This window comes from Rhamphochromis longiceps, linkage group LG6, assembly GCF_057381845.1.
Source record: "Rhamphochromis longiceps isolate RC_006_pf linkage group LG6, R_longiceps_female_GT1.1, whole genome shotgun sequence".
Taxonomy (NCBI): Eukaryota; Metazoa; Chordata; class Actinopteri; order Cichliformes; family Cichlidae; genus Rhamphochromis; species Rhamphochromis longiceps.
In genome coordinates this window covers 39,569,703-39,593,788 of record NC_140562.1, presented here as the reverse complement: position 1 = coordinate 39,593,788, position 24,086 = coordinate 39,569,703, and the positions used below count along the sequence as shown (strand labels likewise).

At 37.9% G+C, this 24,086-nt stretch overlaps 2 protein-coding genes across 7 annotated transcripts; one reads left to right on the top strand and one right to left on the bottom strand.

Moving 5' to 3' along the window:
- Window positions 1-1,152: 1,152 nt before the first annotated feature.
- Window positions 1,153-7,170, bottom strand: lg6h4orf33 (linkage group 6 C4orf33 homolog). Of its 3 annotated transcripts, none has more exons than XM_085410716.1 (6): window positions 7,030-7,170; window positions 5,854-6,047; window positions 3,467-3,527; window positions 3,316-3,367; window positions 3,037-3,236; window positions 1,153-1,659 (listed from the first exon to the last, which is right to left on the bottom strand). In XM_085410716.1, the coding sequence occupies exons 2-6, from the start codon at window positions 6,032-6,034 to the stop codon at window positions 1,563-1,565; spliced, it is 591 nt and encodes a 196-aa protein (XP_085266842.1). In that variant the 5' UTR covers window positions 6,035-6,047; window positions 7,030-7,170; the 3' UTR covers window positions 1,153-1,562. The 3 variants fall into 3 exon arrangements, with proteins under 3 accessions (XP_085266842.1, XP_085266840.1, XP_085266841.1); XM_085410714.1 differs by lacking the exon at window positions 7,030-7,170 and adding an exon at window positions 6,576-6,703; XM_085410715.1 differs by lacking the exon at window positions 7,030-7,170 and adding an exon at window positions 6,381-6,569.
- On the top strand, window positions 6,714-23,182 carry sclt1 (sodium channel and clathrin linker 1). Of its 4 annotated transcripts, XM_085410709.1 has the most exons (22): window positions 6,714-6,790; window positions 7,199-7,246; window positions 7,479-7,546; window positions 8,731-8,783; window positions 8,931-9,003; window positions 9,269-9,324; window positions 9,727-9,862; window positions 12,127-12,249; window positions 13,828-13,893; window positions 14,623-14,693; window positions 15,163-15,253; window positions 16,612-16,703; window positions 16,910-17,087; window positions 17,240-17,338; window positions 19,069-19,140; window positions 19,277-19,351; window positions 19,493-19,635; window positions 19,749-19,941; window positions 20,372-20,568; window positions 22,091-22,169; window positions 22,747-22,842; window positions 23,012-23,182. In XM_085410709.1, exons 2-22 carry the CDS (start codon window positions 7,213-7,215, stop codon window positions 23,069-23,071), a joined length of 2,055 nt encoding a protein of 684 aa, XP_085266835.1. In that variant the 5' UTR covers window positions 6,714-6,790; window positions 7,199-7,212; the 3' UTR covers window positions 23,072-23,182. The 4 variants fall into 4 exon arrangements, with proteins under 4 accessions (XP_085266835.1, XP_085266838.1, XP_085266836.1 ...); XM_085410712.1 differs by lacking the exon at window positions 8,731-8,783; XM_085410710.1 differs by having other exon boundaries at window positions 6,781-7,246.
- The last annotated feature ends 904 nt before the right edge of the window (window positions 23,183-24,086 follow it).

Genomic DNA, 24,086 nt, shown 5'->3' with positions numbered 1-24,086 from the left:
TTTGTGAGACATGTTCATGCATAGTGTGACCATTCTGTGTGTATGTGTGTGCTCGTGAATATTGTTCAGTGTGGTGGCAAATCACCGCAGGCGATGATAAGGATGAGGCTTAAGAGGTGGGCTCTCCAAGCCTAATCACTGCACCCATTTCAAAGACGAGGATGCCAATTAAAACTGATAGGGCTCAATATAGGCTTTTGGGCTGCCACAGTGAAGAGCAACACTGCCAACATGAAAATCAATCCCCCCCCCATCTATGGGTTAGGAGATGAGGTTAGCCAGTCAGTGATCTGAAAGGAGTCTCTGATAAATATGCAGGCTCTATAAGGAGCTGCAGTGGGGGCAAGAGGGACTGACTTGGGGGTCATGGAGAGAACACAGAGATCTGTAAGTCCCCAATCACCGTTTGTGTGTGTCAGTGTATGTCGGAGATCTGAAGGTCTGTGATCTCCACTTCAGAAAGTGGGTGGAAAATTGAGTTAGTGGGTCTTTGATATATATACTCACTGACACTTTTTTAAGTACAGGTACAGATGCATATCTAATGCAACCCTATACAAAGTAAATTCCTCTGTACTTAATAAAGAGATAAAATTTCTTAATATTTCACCCTTTCTTGTGTTTTGATATGGTGAAAAAACATCTTTATAATATTAATGCAAACAGTAGTAGAGTTGACAGTGGTTTCACAGGTATACCTAATAATGTGGCTAGTGAGTGTATATATGAGAGTAATAAATTCATCAGCTATTAATTATGAATATTTATCTGCCACTAAGATCCATATCATACAGCCGTTTTATGTAAGAAGGGAACTGGGTATTCATATTGGTAAAGTTACTGGAGCAGTTTAAAGTTTTGGGAAGAAGTCAGAAATTAAACCATCTAGCCACATAAATGGCATCTATACATGAGGACGACACTGATCTTCATATCTAACCCCCAGGCAAAAGGTGAAAAAGATTATACCACAAAATGTCAGATAATTATTTTACAGACATGGGAATGAAACATAATCAAACATCAGACATAAAATTAAAGTGACATCAATCACAGAAAAAGGACAGCAGCAGTATGTAAAAAGATGTCATTATAAAGGACATTAATCATAGTAATGGAATGACAATAAAGACAAACCCAAAAGAACGCACATTTTCTTTTTTTTCTTTTTTTTTAATATCAGTGTCTCAACATTTAGGGTTTAGAATCACGAGGAATTGCAAGGAATTATCCCACTGAAGTCAAACACTTAAGCTGTGCGCTTTCCTCCACTGTACAAGTGTTGTAGGTCACGCTCTGCTCAGGCAATTTGTGGCGACGTCCAATATCTTGCAGTGCATGTTTGTGTGCTTGCACAGATGTGTGTGAAGACTAACGCAATCTGACAAGCTGATAACATATTTCATGTCATATCGTTTGACATCATTAACTAATAAAGATTGATTGCCCTTTGTTCCCTGTCAGAGAGTGTTTATCCTATTGCCCTGCTGCTGTTTTAGAGGATTTTTGTGGATATGTGTCTGCAAGAATGAAACAGGCAAAGAGGAGTGTTTCTGAGAAGCTTAAGGCTTTCCAAGCCATAGATCAGATGGTGGTTGGACCCAACCCTCTCCCATGATGCTCTGCAGGCGAAAATCTTTGAAATACTCTAGCCGGTGACTAGAAGACAGAAAGACAAATTTAATATATTATGCATAAAGTAGTGAAATACACATTTATATACATGTAATTTGAAATGACAAAGTTGACTAATGTGACTCTAAAAGGTACAGATTGTGGATTGGACATAAGTACCATTTGATCTACACCTGTTTTACAACTTAAAGGCGCAGTATGCAAAATCTCATCACTAGATGTCAGTAGACTGCAGTTTCCTGTTTCCTTAACCCTCCCAATTCAAGTGCATTATTTATGTTTGCTGTAGGACAAACATGTTTTAATTTGTTTTTGCACGCGCAATATTTTAAAATATTTGGATAATATCAACACGTAGCAATAAATCAGAAAAAAAAAAGAAATTTGCCAAATATTTTTTGCAGTATTTTAGGTTTTTAAAACCCAAGATACCTCAAAAATTCTGGCTGCAGACTACCGTTTAACAAGTTTGAGTGTAGGCTGTCAGTCCGCTGTTTACCTCAGTTTTCAATATGCTGAGTGTCCTAGTCTATTTAACCTGGTGGAGGCTGTAAAACTTTGTGAAAGGAGTGTTATATGAGTCAGTGAACTTTCAGTGAACTTTTCTCTTGGTAAGTGGTGCTGTTGTTGCCAGTTAGCTGCTGTAACCGGCATTAGTGAAACTTGCTTTGAAGTGGATCTAACATTGTTGGACAGATAGCAAATGAACTGTCATACAATATGAGAATGTAATCAACTGGGAAAGCATAATTTTTAGAGCCTACATTAGGTTGATTAATATTAGCTTATAAGGAGAATAACCAGAATAAATAAGCATGTTTATGCATGTTTTGTGTGTTAGAGCACTGATTTCAGTTTGTGAAATGAGACTTCAGTTGAGGACGAAAACAATGAGGTGGAAATGAGGGAGGAGAGAACAGTGGTGAAGAAGGCAGATGAAGAGGAGGAGAAAGCGATAATGAAAATATACATTTGCAAATGTTAAATAGTCCTATGGAGTTTGAAAGAGCTATTTATGACATTTGAATTAATAGTAATACCATGAATATGGACAGTCTCTAGCCACGTATATAACATGTTATTAGGTGGAACGGCGATTTCTATCTTGGCTGCTGTTTTCAAGATGTTGCCATGGCTTCCATAAACTGGCGGCCTCTCCTATTTATTTTGTATGTATTTTCTGAATATTTTAATGAATTAGTGTAAAATTCTTTTTTCTTTTAAATTTCTTACAAAATGACTTACTGTACCTTTAAAAGAATATACAAAAAAAGGTGTGATTTTGCACATGAACCTCTTTTTCTGTCTCAGTGCCTCACGACAGCACCACTATAACATAAAATGTCTGTGCACATGACCTATGGCACATCAAACTTCACTTGTAGAAGTCAGCATACTCACAAGTTAGGCATTTGTCCTTCGGCTATCTCCTCCTTGGGGATGGGATAAAGAGCCTCATATATACGATTCTCTCCTGAGCCATGGATCGCGTAGGAGTTCATCTTGTTGACATTGGGAGGGAAGTATGTCCAAGGGATGAGAGCCTCACCTGTCCATCTGTCTCCAGTGATCTTGGTGTTAAATACCATGGGAAGCTGTTGCTGGAGAGAGAAATCAAAAATGTAAGAAATATCCCATAAACCCAAAAAAACCCTACGAATACCTCCATACGCAGCCTACCAGGAATGCTTGGCCGGCTCCTGACAGTAGTAATATCAGGTGTTGTCCATGTCTAAAGTAAAAACACAGGGAAGACGTGTCATTGTTCCACTGTTTATAAACATATGGCTATATATACATGGGCAGAGCAAGAGCTCAGCTTGGTACTCACGGACAAAACTCGACTTCCAGGTAATTTTCTGTAGTACTATCAAGGAAGAAGGTCTCTACAACTGATGAGATATGGAAAAATGAAGATAAGACTTTTAATCTCACATTAATAAACTGCTTTAACTGTCTTATTAACCTTATCAGCACTTATTTAAAAAAAAAAAAAAGACAAAAAAGTAATAATTAAATTATTCAGGTCATTCATTTTTGACTCAGACTTTAACAGTAACATGCAAAAATAACAATTACATAAACTTTTAAATACAATTATGTGAGCAGCACACTCACTAACCTAGAATCATGCTCTTTATCTACCTAGATCATAATGGGGTTGGTTTCCAATCTATTAAGTAACATTAATGAGACCAAATATGTGGGGCTCATTAAACGGAAATCGAACTTACTTGAGGTCAATTAGAACCAATTGTTATTACTCAGCCTCATTGTGAGGTTTAATTGCTGTGTCGCCATAATAATGATAATGCAGTTACTGTAATGATCCCATAAACAGACAGTCTCTAGTCTCTTCAGCCACAGTAGACTTTATTCATATTATTTCAGCTTGCCAAAGGGCCTAAAATTGCATCCTAGGGACTAAATTACATAATCATAACTGATGGTTCCGTAACTACGGCTACAACAAGCATGGGGACCATAAAAGTAACACATGTACAATACTACAATCTATTACAATAAGCCATAAATGTGACCTTTTTAAAGATAATGAATTTCCGTTGGAATCAGCCTTATGAAGTCTGGAGCTTGTCGGTTATATAATTGCTGTTTCTCATTTGTTAATTATAAGCGTTTAAAAGAATTGTGCTACAATTAGGGAAAGGTCTCTGAAATATTACGCTTCAGCTAGCGGCTGGTTAGCTTTTGTATATAGCAGTTTAATATGAGATGGGCCAAATGGGAACAGATTAAACAAATAAAACATAACATGTTAATTTGTGAGTTTTAGAGGCGCTGGTGAGCAGGTTTGTTTTCCAAACTGAGGTTAAAGAAAATAAGATAACAGTTTCATGGGACTAGTTTCATGTTGTATAAGTATATATGAAATTCATCAATATTCTAATTTAATATAATATGAATAATCATACTGTGCATATATATAACAGAATGCATTTTCCTGTCAATAAAAAACATTTAAAAACAGTTGAAATTATGAAACCCAATTAAGCGATTAAAAGGGGATTCTATTTTACATTAATAATTTGCAAATGGGGCTACCTTTGATACATAAACAAATTAAGGGCGTAAGGCTAAAGGTATTTTATAACATATATATATTTTATAATAGGGCTGGGTATCGTCACTGATTTCTATAACTGTTTCAATTCCGATTCGATTCAATTTTGACTCAGTCAGAAATATTATAATTCTGATCATTTATCAGTACATATCCATATTTTTATATCTATGTAGGCAATAAAAGCAAAGCTGACACTTGTGAGACTTCATCAGAGGTGTAAGAATCACAGTAAATGCCTTTGTGTCAAAGTAATTGAGGATAAAACACAGAAAAACATGAAGGAGATTTTCATGGGGTGGCTTTTTATAGCAGATAACCACCTTAAAAATATTCTGCAGTAGAACAAAAATGGAAGAAAACCACAAATCAGCATATAAACATTACCTGATGCTATTGAGGTGAAGCAGAGCAAAGTTACAGAGGTTTTATTAGAGACAGAGCTAAGCGTTTTGTAATGTATTGACAGCAGGTCTTGTCAGAGGTCTTTTTGGAAGAAAAAAAACAAACAGTGGCCGATAGCACTGTAAACAACGATAGACTGATGTGTAATAAGCAAGCGAATAATTCAGAAAATAGAGATTTGTGATGGTAAACTGTTCTTAATGTACACTGAGAGAGGGAGCTGTGCAGGAAGTGTAATTTTATTGTGGTGGAAACAAAACAACCAAGGTAAGATATTTTTCAAACATGAAGCATAGTTTTGATCTTCTTTTGCTGCTGGTTCTGTGAATTTCGTTTGGAGTGACGAAACCGACAGCTTCAGAATCTGTGAGATGTCGACTTTCAGCACCCGACGACATGTCTGTGTGGACGACCCGATGGTCGCGCTTTGTGTTTACATCTTTATGCAGAATCTTTTTACTGGCTCTTTTAACCGTTTGCTGTTTTACCTGTTTGGCAGTTGTTGAAATAGTTTTGTGAGCTTTAAGCTGACATTCTGGCATTTCTGATAAAAAAATATTTATATTTAAAAATTCAGGATATCATGAATTCATATCACATTATTTGAACTAAAATCGATTTGGTTTTTTTTGTTTGTTTTTTTTTTTGCACGGACTAAACCCCTAAAAGCTTGTGTCTTGTGTTAAAAGAAAGGTTGCATGGCTATGGAAGCAACAGACCAATATACCCACCTTCATAATTCCACAGTCCAGGGAAGGCCTGGCTTGGGGGCCCTGCAGGAGCAGCCGGGTCATTGAAGAATGGACCAGACACCTCCACCTTCAGGCCTCCTAACCCAGGAGAGAAGGTGATTTTGAGGGGGTCATGATTTACAGGGTTGCTGTCCCAAGTGTGTTCGATGTCAAACTGCATTTGCGTGCGAGGACTGAAAGAAAGAAAATCACTCAGTCTTAAAATCTGCTGTGTGAGCAGCGACACAGGGAACAAAAAAGCTACAAAACTTACAGAGATTCACAGCATAGCAGAATGTGGAAAAGTGTTATAAACTGCAGTCCACGAGTCACCCCCATGTTTGTTTTCACTGGCTACAGGACAAGAGTGCTCCGAGTGCGCGTGTAATTTCTTTAAATACTCTGCGTTTCACCCTTTGATTCACCCGCAGTTTGTTATCAAATTGTGTAAAACAGAATAATGTTATCAGTAACAAGACAGTAAAATCATTTTCCTGGTAAAGCAAACGTCCGAGGATTACACTTACTTGATAAGATCTGAGAGTAAAACGATAAGCAGAGGACGATATTTTCCAACTCTATGCTGTTTACGTTTTCATGCAATATGTGGTTACATCTGTATGGAAATGTCTATCCAGCAATTTTTAAACCACTATTTGTGACACATTCTGACGAACTAGAAACCATAATCTCTTTTCACGTGATGACGTTATATATCATACCTTAACAAACAACTGAATTCAAACTGTTATATATGCAGAGTTGGCATTATTGACTTCCAAATGTATTCTACATCTGCTTCCTGATTTTTATTTTTTTTAAAGGAACATCCTTTCGCGTTTCTTGTACAGACGGAATGACTTTACGGTTGCACAGCTTCTTTTCCATTGGTCCCCGTTTGTTTACTTCAAAACAAGAGGCGGAAACGAGGATTGAAGTAAAAACATCTATTATGAATTAAAAATTTCAATGCGATGCATTTGCGTATTTTTTTAAGCGCATCCTGTCTCGGAAAATGTGTTTGGTGTTTTGTTGAAGAGATCAAAACACTGAGTTGTTTTGATTAGCTTAGCCGAGATTGATTAGCTGCTTTAGCTAACACGAGCTGCACAAATTTACTACAGGTAGCTAGCTAGTTTGTAGTGAACGTTTCTAGCGGCTTTGTGTCATCTTTACCTGAATTAGTACATTCTTAAACGACAGTTTTCTCTTCGTGTTCCGAAACGTTAACTTGAAAAGAACCCCTAGATTAGTGGTGCCAGGTTTGACAGGCTTTAAGTGTTCGTCTTTAGTTTTGGTAGTGGTGGTCGTTTTTGCCAGTGCAAATTCTTTTGCTTCTCTTTAGACGACATCGTAAGCATGGAGGCAGAACTGGAGTTTTTGCGTGATCAAGGTGAGACGAAACTTGGAAACGACATGCATATTTTTCTGTTACGCCGTTTAATCCATCAGTTTTTGACACTGTTCTATGTTAATTTCTTTTTTAAGCCATAGGTGGTCCCTGTATAAAGATCAATCAATTATATGGCGTGCATTTTTTGGATGTTTACAGTCTTCTGCTTGTGATGATCACTAGAACATCTATGCTTTTTTGTGTAAGTGTCCTCGTTTTTGTGTCATTTCAGTCCGCAGGCTAAATTCTGCTCTCAGCCAGTATCAATATGGGCACGGTGCTCTGTCCACATCTTCTCAGGTACGAAGACATAAGATAAAATGGGTTATGATAACTCTTTATTGTCATTGCACAGTCATACTTGGTACTATAGTACAATGAAATTAGAAACCGTCCCATTTCGGCACTAAGCACAACACAACACAGTAGATTTTTAAAAAGTGCAAAAAAAGTATGACTTAATAAATTAAAGAATGAATGTTTATTGCACATTATTGCCCCCCCCCCCCCCCCCCCCCCCCCAAAAAAAAAAAAAAAAAAAAAAAGTAAAGAGAGATGACCAATCAGGTCAGATGTTAGCATTGACTGGGGCTATTGCCCTGTTGTAAAAGCTGTCCTTGAGTCTGTTTTTTCCGTGGCCTCAGCAACCTGAATCTCCTCCCAGATGGGAGGCAGATTAAACACCCGGTGTCCTGGGTGTGTGCAATTCTGTAGGATGCTGCATACCCTCTTGAGGCAGCAAGTGCTAAACTTCAGGAATGTAAGAGGATGTCCAGTGATTTTTGGGGCCATATTTAATGACCCTTTGAAGTGCCTTTTTGTGTGCCATTGTGCAGCTAGAGAACCATACAGAGATGCAGTAGGTCACCACACTTTGAATGGAGCAACTGTAGAAGATGATCAGCAGCTCCCACTTAAGGTCCATTTTTCTGAGGGTTCTCAGAAAATGGAGATGCTGTTGGGTCTGCTTTATAACCTCCGAGGTGTTTGAGGTCCATTGGAGTACTGTGTCTATGTGGACACCCAGGACCTTGAAGCTGGATACCATTTCCACGCACTCCCCATTGATGCTGATGGGCTGCAGCTCAGACTTCTTTCTTCTAAAGTTGACTATAGCTGTTTTGTTTTGGTGGTATTGAGGCCCATATTGTTGTCCGCACACCTGTCTGACAGCCTCTCAAACTCAGCTCTGTATGCTGTCTCATTGCCCCCAGAGATGTGCCCCACCACAGTGGTATCATCTATGAACTTATTTACTGCATTGTCTGGGTGGGTACTGACATAGTCATGTGTGTGTACAGTAGAATGATCTTCAACTTAAAAACTTATGCTAGTTTAGCTCATCTAAAATTAATCAAGTATTTGGCATCTTCAATAAAAAAAAATTGTGATTGTTTTTTTTTTTTTTTGAACTGAGAAAAGTACGTTTTTGATACAATTAACTACTGCTAGCCCTCACCCCTTACATGCCTTATGTTTGTTAGGTTGAGGAGGAAAGACGCACTGAGTCTCCTGTGCCCTGGATCTCAGATAGAGGGTCAGTTCATCAGTTTCATACCACTTTGTAGACACGTTAGAGACACAGCATTCACTAGAGATTCAGCAAGACAGAGTTATGGTGAATACAAAATTTAAAAAAAAATTTTCCCCCCCAGTACTGAAACATCATTTGTCTGTGTTGCAGTATAATGGCTCCTCTGATAGCTGAGTATGATCGGCACATGGAAGAAATGACTGAACAGCTGCAGAGATATCAGGTAAATCAACAAAACAACATCCTGAAATAATAAAACATCCTTCATCTGAAATGTTTGAATACACAGGCGTGTGGTGGTGGGTGCTTGATGAAGTGATGTGATTTATAGATTTAAGTCCTTGAAATCTATTAAACTGATAATTCAGAAGTCAAAGACTTTGATAGAGGTAGCTGGGAAATAAATATCTTAATCCTGAGATTTCTTGGTCATCTGATGCATTAAATATGTCGGGATGTTGTCAATGACTCTCAGTGTTCACGTACAGACACAGATGACAGACGTCAAATTGAAGTTGGAGAGGGTTGTCAAGGAAAATGAAAGGTAAAAAAATATATAAATCCACTCATGTTAATATGTAATAAGTTGGTTGCACAACAGAACATGACAAATGTACTAATATTTTCAATAAGTTAAACCTGTCATAAGATATGGCATTATTCAGTATTGTGTGTGAATTTGTTACTTGAATTATTTTACATTCAGTGGCTGATTGATTTTCTATGACCTACCACAAATCAGGTTGCTGTAATTAGTGCGCTCATTTGTCTAGTAATTAGAGCTTTGATTAGAATTCTGGCATCTTGACCATTTGCATTCCAGCTAAATAATTAACCTTATGAAGGTTGTTCTATTTTATTTAGCACTTAAAACTATGCATGCTGTTAATGTATTTATTTATTTATTTTTGTGACATAACCTCTTAAGTCTGAATACTTTTTCCAGGCTTCATGCAGAGCTGAGAGAGTCTGTTGAGAAGCAGCTTCATGCCCTGCCCACAGCTTCAGGAGTAGAGGGCAGCACGTTGGAAGAAGATGCGGTCATCAAAAATCTCCAAGAACAGGTCCAGCTGTCTGAACAGGTCTGCATAAATGTCCGTTTGATATGTCTAAACATTTGTAGATTAAGACACACTTTTTTTCTTCTTTTTTTTTTTTATATAAGAAACACATCGTGTGTGGGGCCTTTCTAGCCTGTGTGTATATCCATCAGCCTGGAGTTTGAAGTCACACATCCATAGGTCTTTTCTGCACTCTTCTGTTCTTAAACACCAGGAATTAGAAGCTGACAAAGTTTTTCAGTACGCTGAAATTTCTACATGTGTTTTCCAAAACTTGAAAGCAAGCACATGGTGTCAAGAAATGCCAATATTTTAAGGAAGGAATTCTTATTTAAGCCACATCAAGCTGAAATGGACTGAAAAATAGAAGAAACAGCAACACGACGCAACTGAATAAACTTCTGTAACACAGTTAGGATGAATTTTCTAAATTCTTTCCTTTTTATAGCAAGAATTCTACAAATGTTCAGGGTTGAGCGAGTTGCAAATTTAGATTAATACACTTTATAGTTTAAGATGATTCCCTTTTCTAACGTTAAGTCTGTACAGACCTTGTGTCATTAGAAAGACTCCTTGTAGGTCTTTGCTTCAAAGGTTATCTTGCTATAAACTGAATCTGTGACTATCCAACCTGTCTTCCTTTAATACCTGGCTTTTTCTCTTTATCCTGATAAGATTTGACAGTACTGCTTATCAGAGTAGGGTGTAGTCTTAATCATGTATCCAAGGTTGTAGTAACAGTTTGGTCCAGTAAGGTTAATTGTGATCATTTAAGTTCTTTTCTGCATAAAAGCTGTAAGTTAACAAATTCCTTAATTCCTGAAATTTGTTTGTGACCAGCACGGTGGCACAGTGGTTAGCACTGTTGCCGCACAGCAAGAAGGTCCTGAGTTCAATTCCACCATCAGGCCGGGGTCTTTCTGTGAGGAGTTTGCATGTTCTCCCCGTGTTTGCGTGGGTTCTCTCCGGGTACTCCGGCTTCCTCCCACCGTCCAAAGACATGCACTTAGTGGGGATAGGTTAATTGGTTAATCCAAATTGCCCATAGGTGTGAATGTGAGTGCGAATGGTTGTCTGTCTCTGTGTGTTGGCCCTGCGACAGACTGGCGACCTATCCAGGGTGTACCCCGCCTCTCGCCCTATGACAGCTGGGATAGGCTCCAGCGCCCCCCGCGACCCTGAACAGGATAAGCGGACGCGAATGGATGGATGGATGTTTGTGACCATCCCCCCGGGTCCAAGTGTAGCCTAATTCGCAGTGTGGTTGTAAGCAATCTAAGATCAAAAGAAACTACATTTTTAGAGCTACAGTGTTTAGTTGATTGTTTGATTAAATGCTAAATGGGAAGTTAATCGGCACCAATTTGCAGGTATCCGTAAAAAACTCTTACTTCTTAGCTGATGCTTTTTCAGCGTCAGGGTATGCCAGTTTTTTTTTTTTTTGCCTACTGTATGAGAGCTACAAAGATGTATTAGGGTTTTGTCTGTTCATTCACTGACCAACTAAAAGCCATATTCGCCTCGAATACAGGTTAAACTAAATATTCAGGTGATCGACTTAAAAATGTAATATTATAACAATAATAAAGCTTTCTCTCTTTTTGTTAAGTAGCACTCAGAATAAATGTTTGTGAAGCTGAAATGTATTAATGGGTATGTTTATTTTGTATGGACACTAAAACCGCAACAGGGCCTTGGCTGAGCTGAAGTGCAGCTGGAATTTAGCTGGATGCTGTGAACATTCATCGTGACTGGAAGTTAGATCAGACGATCAATATTATTTTGATCTCTGTGGATTCAGTGGAGAGCACAAGGAAACAGCCACTCTGGCTTTGTCAGAATTGCTTTCTGACAGTTAAACATTTGTACCGTCTGTGTATTCTTTTTTTTTTTTTTTACATATGCAACATTGGGAAATGATACATAATTCTTTTTGAGTAGTGAGTTCACACGTTTGCACTAATAACTGAAGACAGCAAAGCCTTTCCCAGCGGCTCCACACACTCTTTTAATGAAGCTGTCATTTTTGCACTTTTTAATAATTCTGAACAAAACCCAGGTCATTTTTTGGATTCAGTGGTGACTTGTTATCCCGCTAACAAGATGCAACACACGTTATTTAGAAACCATTAGTCGTCTTTGAGGGAGAAGAGTTGTTTTTTGTGTCTGGAGTAATGATCTCTTGTGAATGCAGAAAGATGTTTGGTATTCTTCTTCCAACTCCTAGTAAGAAAGTTAACTCTGTGTCAAAATGTGGGTGGATATTGTTTGCTGTACGTGTTCAGGAGCGGATGCAGGCCATGGAACTGTGGCAGACCACAGCCCAGGAGCTGGATCGCCTCCAGCAGGTCTACCAGAAGACAATCTCTGAAGGACAAATCCATGACTCCCAGAGACAGCAGCTCAAGGTTAGAGATGGACCGATCCGATATTACGTATCGGTATCGGTCCGATACTGACCTAAATTACTGGATCGGATATCGGAGAAAAATAAAAAATGTAATCCGATCCATTAAATATCACGAAAGCACCTCACAAAACTTGCAACACGCCGTAACTCGCCTCAGAACGTTAGCACTCGGAGCAGTATGCATCACGTGATAGAGCGGCTGTGGCATGCGGGACCTGTCGGTGGTCTGGATAGCATGTGGAGCTTCGCTAGCTACCCGGCATTTCATCTCCGACAAAGTTATCCCCGAGAGAAGTAAAGCAAGTGTGTAAGTCCATCTCTGAATGTTTGTAAAGCATTCCTGCGTTAAGCTTAACAAGCGATATATGGAGCGACTGCCTCTTCTTGCTGCTACTTCAATCATGAAACTGATCAATGATCAGCTGATCGGCTTTTCTGTCGCGAGTCCGTGTCTCTTGTTTGCTTTTGGCCCACTTTGCACCAGAAAGAGGAAACCAGCAGCTGAACAACAGCAGCACATTTAAGCTTGATCAGCTGTTGTTAGAATTTATTTAATATTAATTTCTACACCAGAATCTTTTTCTACGTAGCTGACGCTGGTAACTGTGCAGGGGCGGATCTAGCAAAGTTTAGCCAGGGGGGCCGATAGGGCATTAACAGGGAAAAGGGGGCACAAAGACATACTTTTCTTTCTTATTCTCATTTAAAATGTCTTGTTTTTAATAATTAATTATCTGACACCCAAAGTTTTAATTTGATGTAAAATGAATAGAAGTCAATTACTGTATATAGTAACTATTAAGTCTAATATACCCTAGTAAGCTATAGTACTTTTTCCTTTGGGAAGGTACCATCTGTGCAGTCTGCAATTTTGTTGAAGAAAGCTGTTGAATCTATTTAATATTTCTTGAAAAATAATTGATTTCTGTGCATTTTTTTTCACACTGCATCAAATTAAGGTTGATTACGTCGATTAAGCATCATGAGGTGGCGCGTGAGGGGTGGTTCCCTATTTTTTATTTATTTATTTTTGTTGTTGCTGGGAGTTGGAACCCTATTAGTTAGGTTGCTTAATATTTATGCTAAGTACTCTTTAAAATACCAGAATAGGGAGGATGGTGTAGGTTTAAGTTTATTAGATTGATCAGTATTGCTGAACTATGAAATATTCTCTTTTGCATACAGGTATAACAGAATAGCTTTAGTGTAGTTGTTGTTTTAAACTTGAGTATGAACTTATACAAAATGCAGCAAGATATTTAAAAAACAGTTTTGTTGATTAAAAAACACTATATCGGATTCATATCGGTATCGGCAGATATCCAAATTTATGATATCGGTATCGGTATCGGACATAAAAAAGTGGTATCGTGCCATCTCTACTCAAGGTTCAGTATTCTGAAATGGAAATGCAAAGCCAGAACTTGATTAGAACAATAACCTCTCACCGCTAGATGGCGATATTATCATTGTAATCAAGTTAATTAGAGCACTTTGGCCTTAGTTAATGTGGGATATAAGGATGAGGTAATTACTGTTAGTTAACTTGACATGAATGCCCCTTTTTTCATCACAGGATCAGCTTGTTCACTTTCAGCAGCACACATACAAACTCCAAGCGGCCAATCAGAAACTGGAATCGGTAAGTGACGGTTAATTAAAAGTGTGTTAAATTGCTGCCTCCCAATTAGCCACGGTATTGAAATGTTATGCACTTCTCTGAAATTGACCCTGCTCTAATAATTAATCTTTTAACTAAGCGAATTGGTTTTCTAAATCACTCCTGTAGTCACCCAGAACTGTCAGGCTGTATAATTGACTGTCAGCTCACCTGGTAATCCTCTAACTAGATTCTTTTTAAGTCGTACTCTCTGCTCTCCCTCTGCCGCTCTCTCTCTATCCTACAGTCACAGATAATTCAGCACTAGAGATTATTTATTTATTTAGAGACACGACTGACCTGTATTTGGGCTTAACCTTGCTCGGAGATTAAGGAGTACAAAATATTGTGGATTTTTTTTATTCACACAAAAACTTGTGAACGCACATACACACACGCTAGGTGCTTGGTCACAATACACTGTATAAAGAGATTGTATAGTAATACTATATCCCTCTAATGCATTTTTAATGGGAAGGCAAGCTTTAGGCTCTCCCCCCTCTGACTGTTCATGCAAGCAGCCTGTTTCTTTCACAGCATGGAGAGTGACTGGCTTTGTAGTAATCACTGACAGAGACACCTCGGGGTTTAATGTAAAAGGACACTGAAAAATGTATTAGAGACAAGGTTGATTTGGATGTTGTTAATGTTGGAGCTGTGTTTGCAATCATGCCACACAAATGGCAGTCGTGTCTCTCTTGCCACACACAGACAAACCAGCAGTTCCTGAAGACAGTGACAGAGCAGAGCACGGAGATGGAGGAGCTACACAGCCAGCTCAGGTAACAGGCTACTGGCTGCCATCAGAGGTCATGTTCTGTTAGTGTGTAACTACTACACAACATGCTACACTGGACTGAAAATCACCTTCTCCCATGTCCTGTAACTTTGTGTAAATTGAAGTTGTTTCATAAATGGAGGTTATATTTGAGGAAGAGCAGTGTGAAGTAAAAGTCTCAAAGTGTCCAATAACACGACATCTCTACCCCTGAGTTCTTTTAAGTCTTAAAGTTTAAATGTATGTTTTAAGCTGTGAGCTTGATATTTGCCAAAAAGACATCTTTTCAACTGACATTTAGCAAAAATGAAGAAAATGAGGTTTTTTTTGTTTTGTTTTCTCTTGTTTTTTTTTTAATTGTCCAAATATATTTTTCAGTAACCCAGACAGGCTGCTATAAATTCTAGCTGACAGTTAATTTGCTATTTAATTTGTGTGGGTTTTTTTTTTCTCCTTTCTCTGTCCTTATGTAGGCAAGCCAAAGCTGAATTGAGGACAGCCACAGCCAAAGTGGATGAAATGACCAAGCTGTTGCAGAATCTCCAGGAACAGATGCAGAGACGGGTTAGAAAAAAAGAAAATATAAATACATATATTTGCCTAATTCATGAATATTCATGAAAAAAGACCAATACTTTACTTGTTTCAGGAGCATGAAAGGACTCTTGATTTGATCAGTTATAGTTGAGATGCTGAAAATATTGCACTCTGCATAGTTTTTTTTTTTTTCTTAATCCCTCAAACTAAAGCTGGAATTCTGCATTTTGTACTTTTTTCCCTTTTTTTTCAACATAAGTTGTGTGTGACAAGTTAAAAAATGTCAGCCTATCTGTTTTAATAATCTGAAATTAGATTCCTGCATACTTACAACTCTATTTTGAAAGACAGATACAGTTATGGCCCTACGTTTAGACAGTGTGTCTTTGCTTTGATTTTAAATTTTAAATCAAACGCTGCAGACTTTCAGCTTTAATTCAAGGCTTTTAAAAAAAGTACTGCAATAACTGTTTGAACTGAATTACTGACAGTTTTATATATAGTTGCACAAATGTCTAATGCCTGATTATTACATGAAAAGTTAAGTTAATTCCAACTGTTGAACTTGAAGAATAGCATCTAACCAAGTCAAGAGGATTCTCAAACAGGTACATAGGCATGTCACTGTCAAAGTCTATGATCAAGAGGAAGACGGTAAATACAGAGGGTTTACAATAAGCTGCAGACAACTGGTTACACTAAAGTATAGGAAGCCCACATTAGTCTAAGAAAACATTTAAAAGAGCCTGCTAGGTTCTGAAAATAATGTTTAGACAGATGAAACTAAGATTAACTTGCGCCAGAATGATGAAAGGGTAAAGTATGACGGAGGGAAAAAAAACGCCTCATGAGCAGAAGCATCTCTCAAACACCGTGGAAACTTGATCACAAGTGAGTTAGGGATGTTGTTATTGCTGATACAGTGTTGAATGAACAGAGAAATCCTCTTTCTGGATCGTGCTTCACTGTGCTAATGGATAATGATACAAAGCCCACTGCGAAAGTAACAAAAATTGAGTGTTCTTTAATGGCCTAGTCAGTCACTTGATCTCAACCCAACAAAGTTACTGATGAAAAAACAGAAAATGACATAAACTGAAGGCAGCTGCAGCAAGGGCCTAGCAGAGCATCTCAAGGGAGGAAATGCAGCATTTGATAATGTCCATGAATATTGACTTCAGATGGTCATTAACTCCAAATGATTTTCATTCAAGTACAAAAAAACCCTCCATTTTTTTTAAATTTAAAATTGTTAGTTTATCCAATGACTTTACTAAAGTGTAATTCAGTCACATCTTGATCTTTTTGGATGGAGGCAAAATTTAAAAAAAAAAATGGTGTCCTTGTCCCAAACTCTGGACCTAACTGTATGCATATGTGTTTAGGAAGAGGACATGGGTGAAGCACGGGGCCGTGAACACGCAGCAGACAGACGACTGCAGCAGCTTCAGGCAGCCCTGAGCCAGCTGGAGACCAGGTCAGCCCATGTTAAACTGTTGGCTTTCACTTGCTGGCTGTCAGCTAAGATGGAACAGTGGTTGAGATTAGGAAAGCACTGCCAGCGTATTGATCTAATAGAAAGTCATGGAATTTTACATCAGTGCTTCAGTGTTTATGGGGTCAAGCAATAGTTTTCTGACTTTCTTTCTGCTGCTGGGTATCCTTTCTTTTCTGCAATCCCAGGCTAAAAGCTGCATCACAGGAGGCAGAGGCAGTTCGCAGAGAACAAACTGTGTGGGAGCGAAAGGTGGGGGAACTCCAGGCACGTTGCACCACTCTCGAAGAGGAGAAGTATGAAGCCCTGTCTAAAGTTCGAGAGAGCGTTCAAGTGGCCGAAGAAGCCACATTGCACAAAGACCAGGTAAATGCAGTTACTTTGGACCTTTCAGTGTTTTATCGCGTTTGTTTTAAATGGCAGAGTCGTCTTTTTGACATATTCGACTGCATCTTCTAAATAGTTTTCAGATCTCTCCTCAATTGCCTATTTGTATCTGCCTTTACTTTTCACTTCAGGCCCTGTTAAGAGAGAAGCAGAAAACAGAAGAGCTGGAAAAGACAAAGGAAGCAATCAAGCAGTTGATCTATGATGCTGCAGTCCGCACCAAGAAGGAGGTACACGGTTACTAAATAGCTAGATGAATGCTTCTCCTAAAAATACACTCATGTAATTTGATTCGTGTGTGACTAAAGTCTACTTTGAAGCAAGTCGCATCATTACTTAAAAGCAATAGATGACATCAGGGTATTTGCTGCCAAATCTGTATGCTTTCTTTCGAAAATGGCAATTCTGAAAATGAAAGAAAACCAAAGTTTTTGATTCATAATTAGTTTTACAAGGAGAAGTGCAACCTCCAACTGTACCTTGTGCTTAGCCATACTTTTTTTTTTTTTTAACATATGAGGCACTAAGCTGAAAGCAAAGCCCTGCTCTTTACCCTGTGTAACCCTGGAGACATGGTGATTAATGCTCTGTTAATGGATCTTTTTCATCAAGGCCTTCAACTGTTTAATCCTATTAATGTAAAATGGTATGACTGAAGCACTAGCTGTCATCTTAGTCTCTTGCTGGCCCTCAACATGGGATGATATTCTAGAGATTAAATGGTGATGCTTTTAGACTTTTTCCAAATCATGGGGCTTTGCCTTTAACATGCCTTTGCTTACCTAGCTTACAGGTAATTTTGTCATTGAAGACAGTTTAAGTTTAAATATTTTAGTCAAAGTGGGTCAATGTTTTTTTTTTTTTTTACCTTAATCTACTCTGTCCCTCATTCTCATTTAAGGCAGTTCAGTCTTAAGATAAGGTCATGTAATGAAGAATTACTTACAGTTGAGAGTCAGACCTCAGACTTACCTGAAGGCATGAGAGCCACTCGAACTGATAAGTGTGAGGGAAGAAATTTTCAAAAATGGAGGCCAGAGATTACAATTAAACTGTATTCACAGTCAGCTTGCATGTAATCTGTTTTTTGACAGTTTGCAGTATTGTTTTTATGTGTCTTTAATATGCAAGTGCATTATATACTTGCATCAGGAAGGATGTATATGCAGGTGACACAAAGAAATGTCCATAGTTTAAGGCTATTGTTCTTGATTATGTAGTGAAGAATATCAGTTTAACAAAAGCAAGCAGGTAACACAAATGTAAACAATGGCCTGATGGTCCTTTAAATGTCTGTGAAGAAGAAAATGCTTTTGATAATTTTCACTTTAACTTTCTCACTTGAGATTTTGATGGGGATGGCATTTGTATTCAATACTTTTAGTGACTTGTCAGGAAGTAAGGCTGTGATGACTTAGCAAGATTTAGCATATTCACTGAATTACAAGGAAAGCACATAATATCATAGTAGCGGCAACACTATAAAGTGTAATTAAGAATTTGCAGCGATTGCTTCTTTTTTGGTTGCTATAGTTATTGTTTTTTCTGTTTGTTTTATGACCTTTGTCTCATTATTATCTGTTGTTTCATATATACATAAATCAAGTCAGTAAATACATCACTATGTTGCTGCTTGATGTTTATTTTCATCTTGACTTTTTATGGTTTCAATCTTCAGCAAATCTAGTTTGATTTCAGTGTACTAATGTATATGACTATATTGTTCACGCATTGACACTTCTTCCTTAAGTTACCAAGTGTGCTATTGAAAAGTTAAAATAGGAGTAGTCAAAGCAAAAGTCTAAACACAGACTGCTTTTCCTTATATCTGCACTTAACTCAGATGGTTAAGTTCAGGAGTTAAGCCTTTTTGTGACCATTAAAAGTCAGTCTAAGGGGAAGGAAAAGCAAAGGAGCTAAACTCCCCATATTTGAGCTTTATGACTTTATCTTTTAACAGGTGGGAAATGTTCGCAAACAGTGCAATGTTCAAATCCACCGTATGGCAGAGGAGCTGTCTGCACTGCAGCTGGTAAGAAATTGTCCAACTAAGAGGGCAAACTCATTTCAAAATCACCATAAATCCTTTTATAGCGTCTACCTGTCCACTCATTTCTGTCTCCTACCAACATTTTTTCCTGTCTCCTCTTCTTTCCGACTCTGTCTAGGAGTGTTCAGATAAAGAGTCTCAGATTGAAAGGTCCCTACGAGAGAGAAAAGCTGTAGAGGAGGAGCTGGAGAAGGTATCTGAATTTATCAGGGGAAATGCAGGAAAGACACTGCAAAAAGTTGTTCCAGTGTTTTGATGATGTTTGATTATGTGGTTTTGTGAATGTGCTGAGGCACTGCTGATCATTTTAATAGTCTGCTGTGTTTCGTGTCAGGTATATAAGGAAGGCAGGGCAGAGCCAGAGTTCAGGAAGATTGATGCCCTTCATCAGAGGTGTCTAGATGCTGAGAGGCAGAGGGAAGACATAAGTCTCACTCTGCAAAGCACGCAGAACAAACTTAAAACGATGGAGATGGAGTAAGTGCACTATAGATTTGCTCTTCATTATTTGATCCGTAAGTATTCTGCGCATCAGGTTTAGTGCTCTGCTTTTACTTTGCTCATTATTTCTTCCAATCTTTTACCCGTAGGTATAGCGAGGAGCTGTCACGATGCCAGGAAGAAGTGCGACGCCTGCAGAGCTCTCTGGCTTCAGCCCGCAATGACTGCATCGATGTCAGCGAAGAGCGGCTGCAACTGCAGCAGGAGAACTTTCAGCTCCGCAAGGAGATGGATGAGTTGCGCAAAGCCACCCTGCAAGTCCAGAATAAGGCCAAGCAACAGGTAAATGGGAAGGATGGGAATCGATAATGATTAATAATCCAAATTTGGGAAATTTGGGCTTCCTATGTGTCTTGGAGTTCCCATAATGCATTCTAATAATAACGATAACAAATTGCAACCCTGCCTAATAAATTACCGCATTTAAGAAAAAAAAAATCAAGGGTTAATTAATTAAAAGTTTTTCTAGCCTCATGACATTGTCTGGGATAATTTCTGAGGTATGTGTAAAATCTGTGAAATGGTCCTTTAAATAAAGTGGAATAATAAAGTGTTATATTTTTGATTAACTGCTGAAAAGCCATTGTCAGTAGTAGGATAGCTAGATATATAGCATAAAACAGGGTTTACACACAAGTGATAATGTACCATTACATAATTTATTTGACCATTTAAAAAGAGTTTGAAACTTTATATAACCTCATCCCTTCAGGTATCTAAGTTGGAGCAAGAGTACAGCTTGAAGGAGCAAGAACTGGATGCACGAGTGAGGGAGCTGGAGGAAAGCAGTCGAAGTTCTAGCGCTGATCTCACTCGACTTCTTACAGCTCAGCAGAAAAGTACACAGCGATGGAAGGAAGAGGCCAAGAACCTGGTCCACGCATTTGAGACTAAAATCACGACCCTTAAGTAAGACTTTTGAAATTGTATTTTTAAGATTACTAATGCAAGGACAGAAGGGCACAAAAAGAGATGTGCTTTTAAACTAAAGGGTTACAACTTCACAACTTAAATGCCAGATGACTTACAAGAAAACATGACTTTGTACAGGACTCTGTCCAGTCCTGTACAAAACAAAGTACACTCTTATTGATTCAATAGGAAATAAAAGGGAAATAGCAGCCACGTGCTGGTTGTCAAGTACACTTGATTAACTGATCAGCAAGTGTGACCACCTATATAAAAGCAGACGTTTGCTCAGGTTGGTGGTCAGGTGTGCCTTAACATAATATAACAGTCTTCCAAGGAGTGGATGCCTTGGCAAGTTCACCTGAGCTCAAACCATCAGAAAAATTGGAATTTAAAAAAAAAAGAAGAAATAAAAAGTAACACAAGAGCTACAACTCAAACTCTGCAGGCCCTAGTTAGCATGGCACATGTTAAAGTTCATGAGAATATAATTAGAAATAGAATGAAAAAGTAGTGCTTGTTTGTTAAGGTTTCCTGAAGAAAGCCTCTTCCGTGGACACTTCTAGGACTGTGTATTCCTGTGAAACCTTTTTTCACATGACTAACTTACAAACTCTTCTACACTGACAACTGTGAGTGTGACTTGACTGGGTAATTACTATGTGCTTGTGCACCTCAGGAGTTGTTGCCTGACACTCTTTCATTCCTCACACAAAACTAAAGCGATTAGTTCCCATAATGCTTTAGGGTGTTGAGGTATATTACCTATATTTGTTTACATTTTAGCATGGTTCAATGAAAATTAGGTATTCTTCCACTTTTATATAGATGTACTGACATCTGTTACAGAATTCCTGTGTCACTAACATTTTAAAAGATATTTGCAAGCAACTATTTGATAAATAGCAATAAATCTGCTTAAAATGTGAGAGAAACAAACACAGGTGTAACATCCTGTGAGGCATAGGTCATGCTGAATTTAAAACTGTGCATTCTTTGTGTTCAGCATTGGCAGAGTTATGACTCAGATGGGAGCTTGAGTACCTTAATTGCTTCCATGAACTGTAGGTCATTGCTGGTGCCGCTATTGACCACGCTGATAAATGGGCCAAATGGGCAGGTCGAAACTCAATAACTGAGCTAAAGTTGGTTTCGAAACATCGGTGTGCAGCTGACCCTTTCACCTTACACAGCATACTTTGCCTGTATCTCTGGCTGCTTTCATTCTTTTTCATTTTTTAAAACAACCCACTGTAGAAAAATTTGAAACAGTGGGTTGTTTTAAAAAATGAAAAAGAATGAAATTGGAAAAAGAAATATTTAATACAGCAGTCTACAAAATGAAATAAAAAGTTTTAATTAAATGTAAAGAAATATTCTCAGTCTGACACTTTACAGTTTTATCTGTAACAGTGAAACAAAGTTTAAGTAACAGATACATTTCAACAGCAGCTGAAACAAAAGTTGACTTGGCCCTCACTGACAGATGGTTGGACTCGTCTTTTTAAAATGTTCATTTCAGGGCTGAGCTGAATCGACAGAAGCAGCGTTCACGTGAGCTGGAGGCGCAGCTTCAAACTGACCATGACACAATTTCTGAGGTTTGAGCGACACACAAACACACACTAGAGATTATTGTAAGAGAAAAGTGAAACTGGTCATTTCTCAAATAATTCTTGTATTATATGTGAATGACTTTGTCTTTTTCTTTAAGCCTGTTAATAGGTGTTAGCCTCTGCAGATGTCAGGCCTTCGCAGCAGCTAAGAAAAATGTCAGCGCTCTTTAACAACTCAGTGATTCTAGAAGTTCTAGGAGTTTATGTTGTAGAATTTGCTTTCATCTTATGAGCTCAAACCTGATGTTTGAGAGCAGTTTTTCTCACATAATGCACAGATGCAGCAAGAATAATTTAAAGAATGTACCATGAACTGAAACAGCTTGGGTTTGTTCAGAAACAAATGAATTGCACTGATGTTGTCAAGATTTTGCATATTTTTAAAATGCAAAGCTTGCATCTGTGAACAGCAGCCTGAAAACAAGTGTGTCTGCGGTAATGGAAAATGATAATTCCACCATATGTTCCTTGGTACTTTAGTACTTAAAAAAAGCAAAAGGTTTAACACTGAGACATTTGTGTTTTACTCCATGTGTAACTAATTGATACATGTTTTGTGCAGTATGAGAAGCAGCTAGCGGAGTATCAAGAGAAGACTAGTCGTCTCCAGAGACGGCTGACGCAAGCGGAACAAAGGGCAACTACTGCTTCACAGCAGGTATGGGTAACTAATCTAGTGTGCTGGTCCCTGTGATGGGCTGCCATCGTGAGAGTCGTGCTAGGAGAAATATGTGTTTTTACTATCCCTTTGTTGTCTGATTGAAAACTGATATTATTTGTGGTTGTGCTCGTTTCATTTTACTTTTTGTTTTGTTTTTTTCTAATAGCTGAATAGGTTGCAATCTCAGCGAAGAAAAACAGCCTCGGTGGATCTAGAGCATGTCTAATGTGGTACAAGAAAGCACTGCTTTCATGTTTTCCATTCTTTTTGTGTACCAATGCTATATGAAAAATGAATTTTTCATTTTGTTATAAAAAATAAAACTAATTTAAAATAATCTTTTTTGTGTGGGTGTGGCGGATTTATTAATACTTACATTTTTGTGTCTTAAAATGGCTGTGGTCATGTGTTAAAGTGTTGATACTTTAATATTGAGGCTTTTTTTTCCCTCAGATTTGACTCGTTTTTTTAATGCATATTGTTTTTATGTTCCACTAACTATTTAAATAAAAAGTGAAGCGCTTTCTTCAAAATAACTTCCTGGATGTGTTTCAAGATGGGTACCGTGAGAAATTAGCTGTGAGAAATTAATATACCGACAAAGATTACTGATTGATTGAATGAAATGTCCAGTCCCAAATTGTCTTCATGGGCTCACAAGTCACTATTATAATTGCATCTGCAGATATTAAATGACAACTCCTTAGGGCAATTTTACAGATGAAATACAAATTCTAATTCCTTCTCAGCAACATATAGATGAGGGGGAAAAGATAACCTAATACATTATCTCAAAAGTGTGTGGACTTCATATCAGTAATTATACAAATATTATATAAACTGTAGTAGAAGTTGCATTTACATTTATCTGTTAAATATTCTGTTTTGCACCCACATATGAATCAAAGCCACTCAAATGTTTCTTGATCTCAGAAACCTTTGGTGTAAAACACAGCAAGGGCACAGTTAACATAACCAGTAAAACAAACAAGACGCACTCTGAGAGAGGAAACTTCTGCCAAGTCAGCTCACTCTGGGCAGTATTTACTTTTAAGGGATTAGTATTAAAAATTTTATATATTCATTTTGTTTTCTTTGTTCTTTTTAAAAATACTTTAACATTTTTGTAGTGCATTAAAAATCGGATAAGAGTAGCCTGACAGATAGACATGTACAAGTAGGTCATGGATAATAGTTATTAATTTGTAAGTAACTGGACATAAATAAGTTAAACTTATTAT

Bases quoted from the DNA above. Each gene is read 5' to 3' on its own strand.
- lg6h4orf33 (XM_085410716.1), bottom strand. From the start codon at position 6,034: ATGCAGTTTGACATCGAACACACTTGGGACAGCAACCCTGTAAATCAT. The intron at 3,368-3,466 runs GTGAGTACCAAG...TTTTTACTTTAG, and splicing joins CTGGAAGTCGAGTTTTGTCC to ACATGGACAACACCTGATAT. The intron at 1,660-3,036 runs GTGAGTATGCTG...TCTGTCTTCTAG, and splicing joins GAAGGACAAATGCCTAACTT to TCACCGGCTAGAGTATTTCA.
- sclt1 (XM_085410709.1), top strand. From the start codon at position 7,213: ATGGAGGCAGAACTGGAGTTTTTGCGTGATCAAG. The intron at 19,141-19,276 runs GTAAGAAATTGT...GACTCTGTCTAG, and splicing joins AGCTGTCTGCACTGCAGCTG to GAGTGTTCAGATAAAGAGTC. The intron at 20,569-22,090 runs GTAAGACTTTTG...TGTTCATTTCAG, and splicing joins ACTAAAATCACGACCCTTAA to GGCTGAGCTGAATCGACAGA.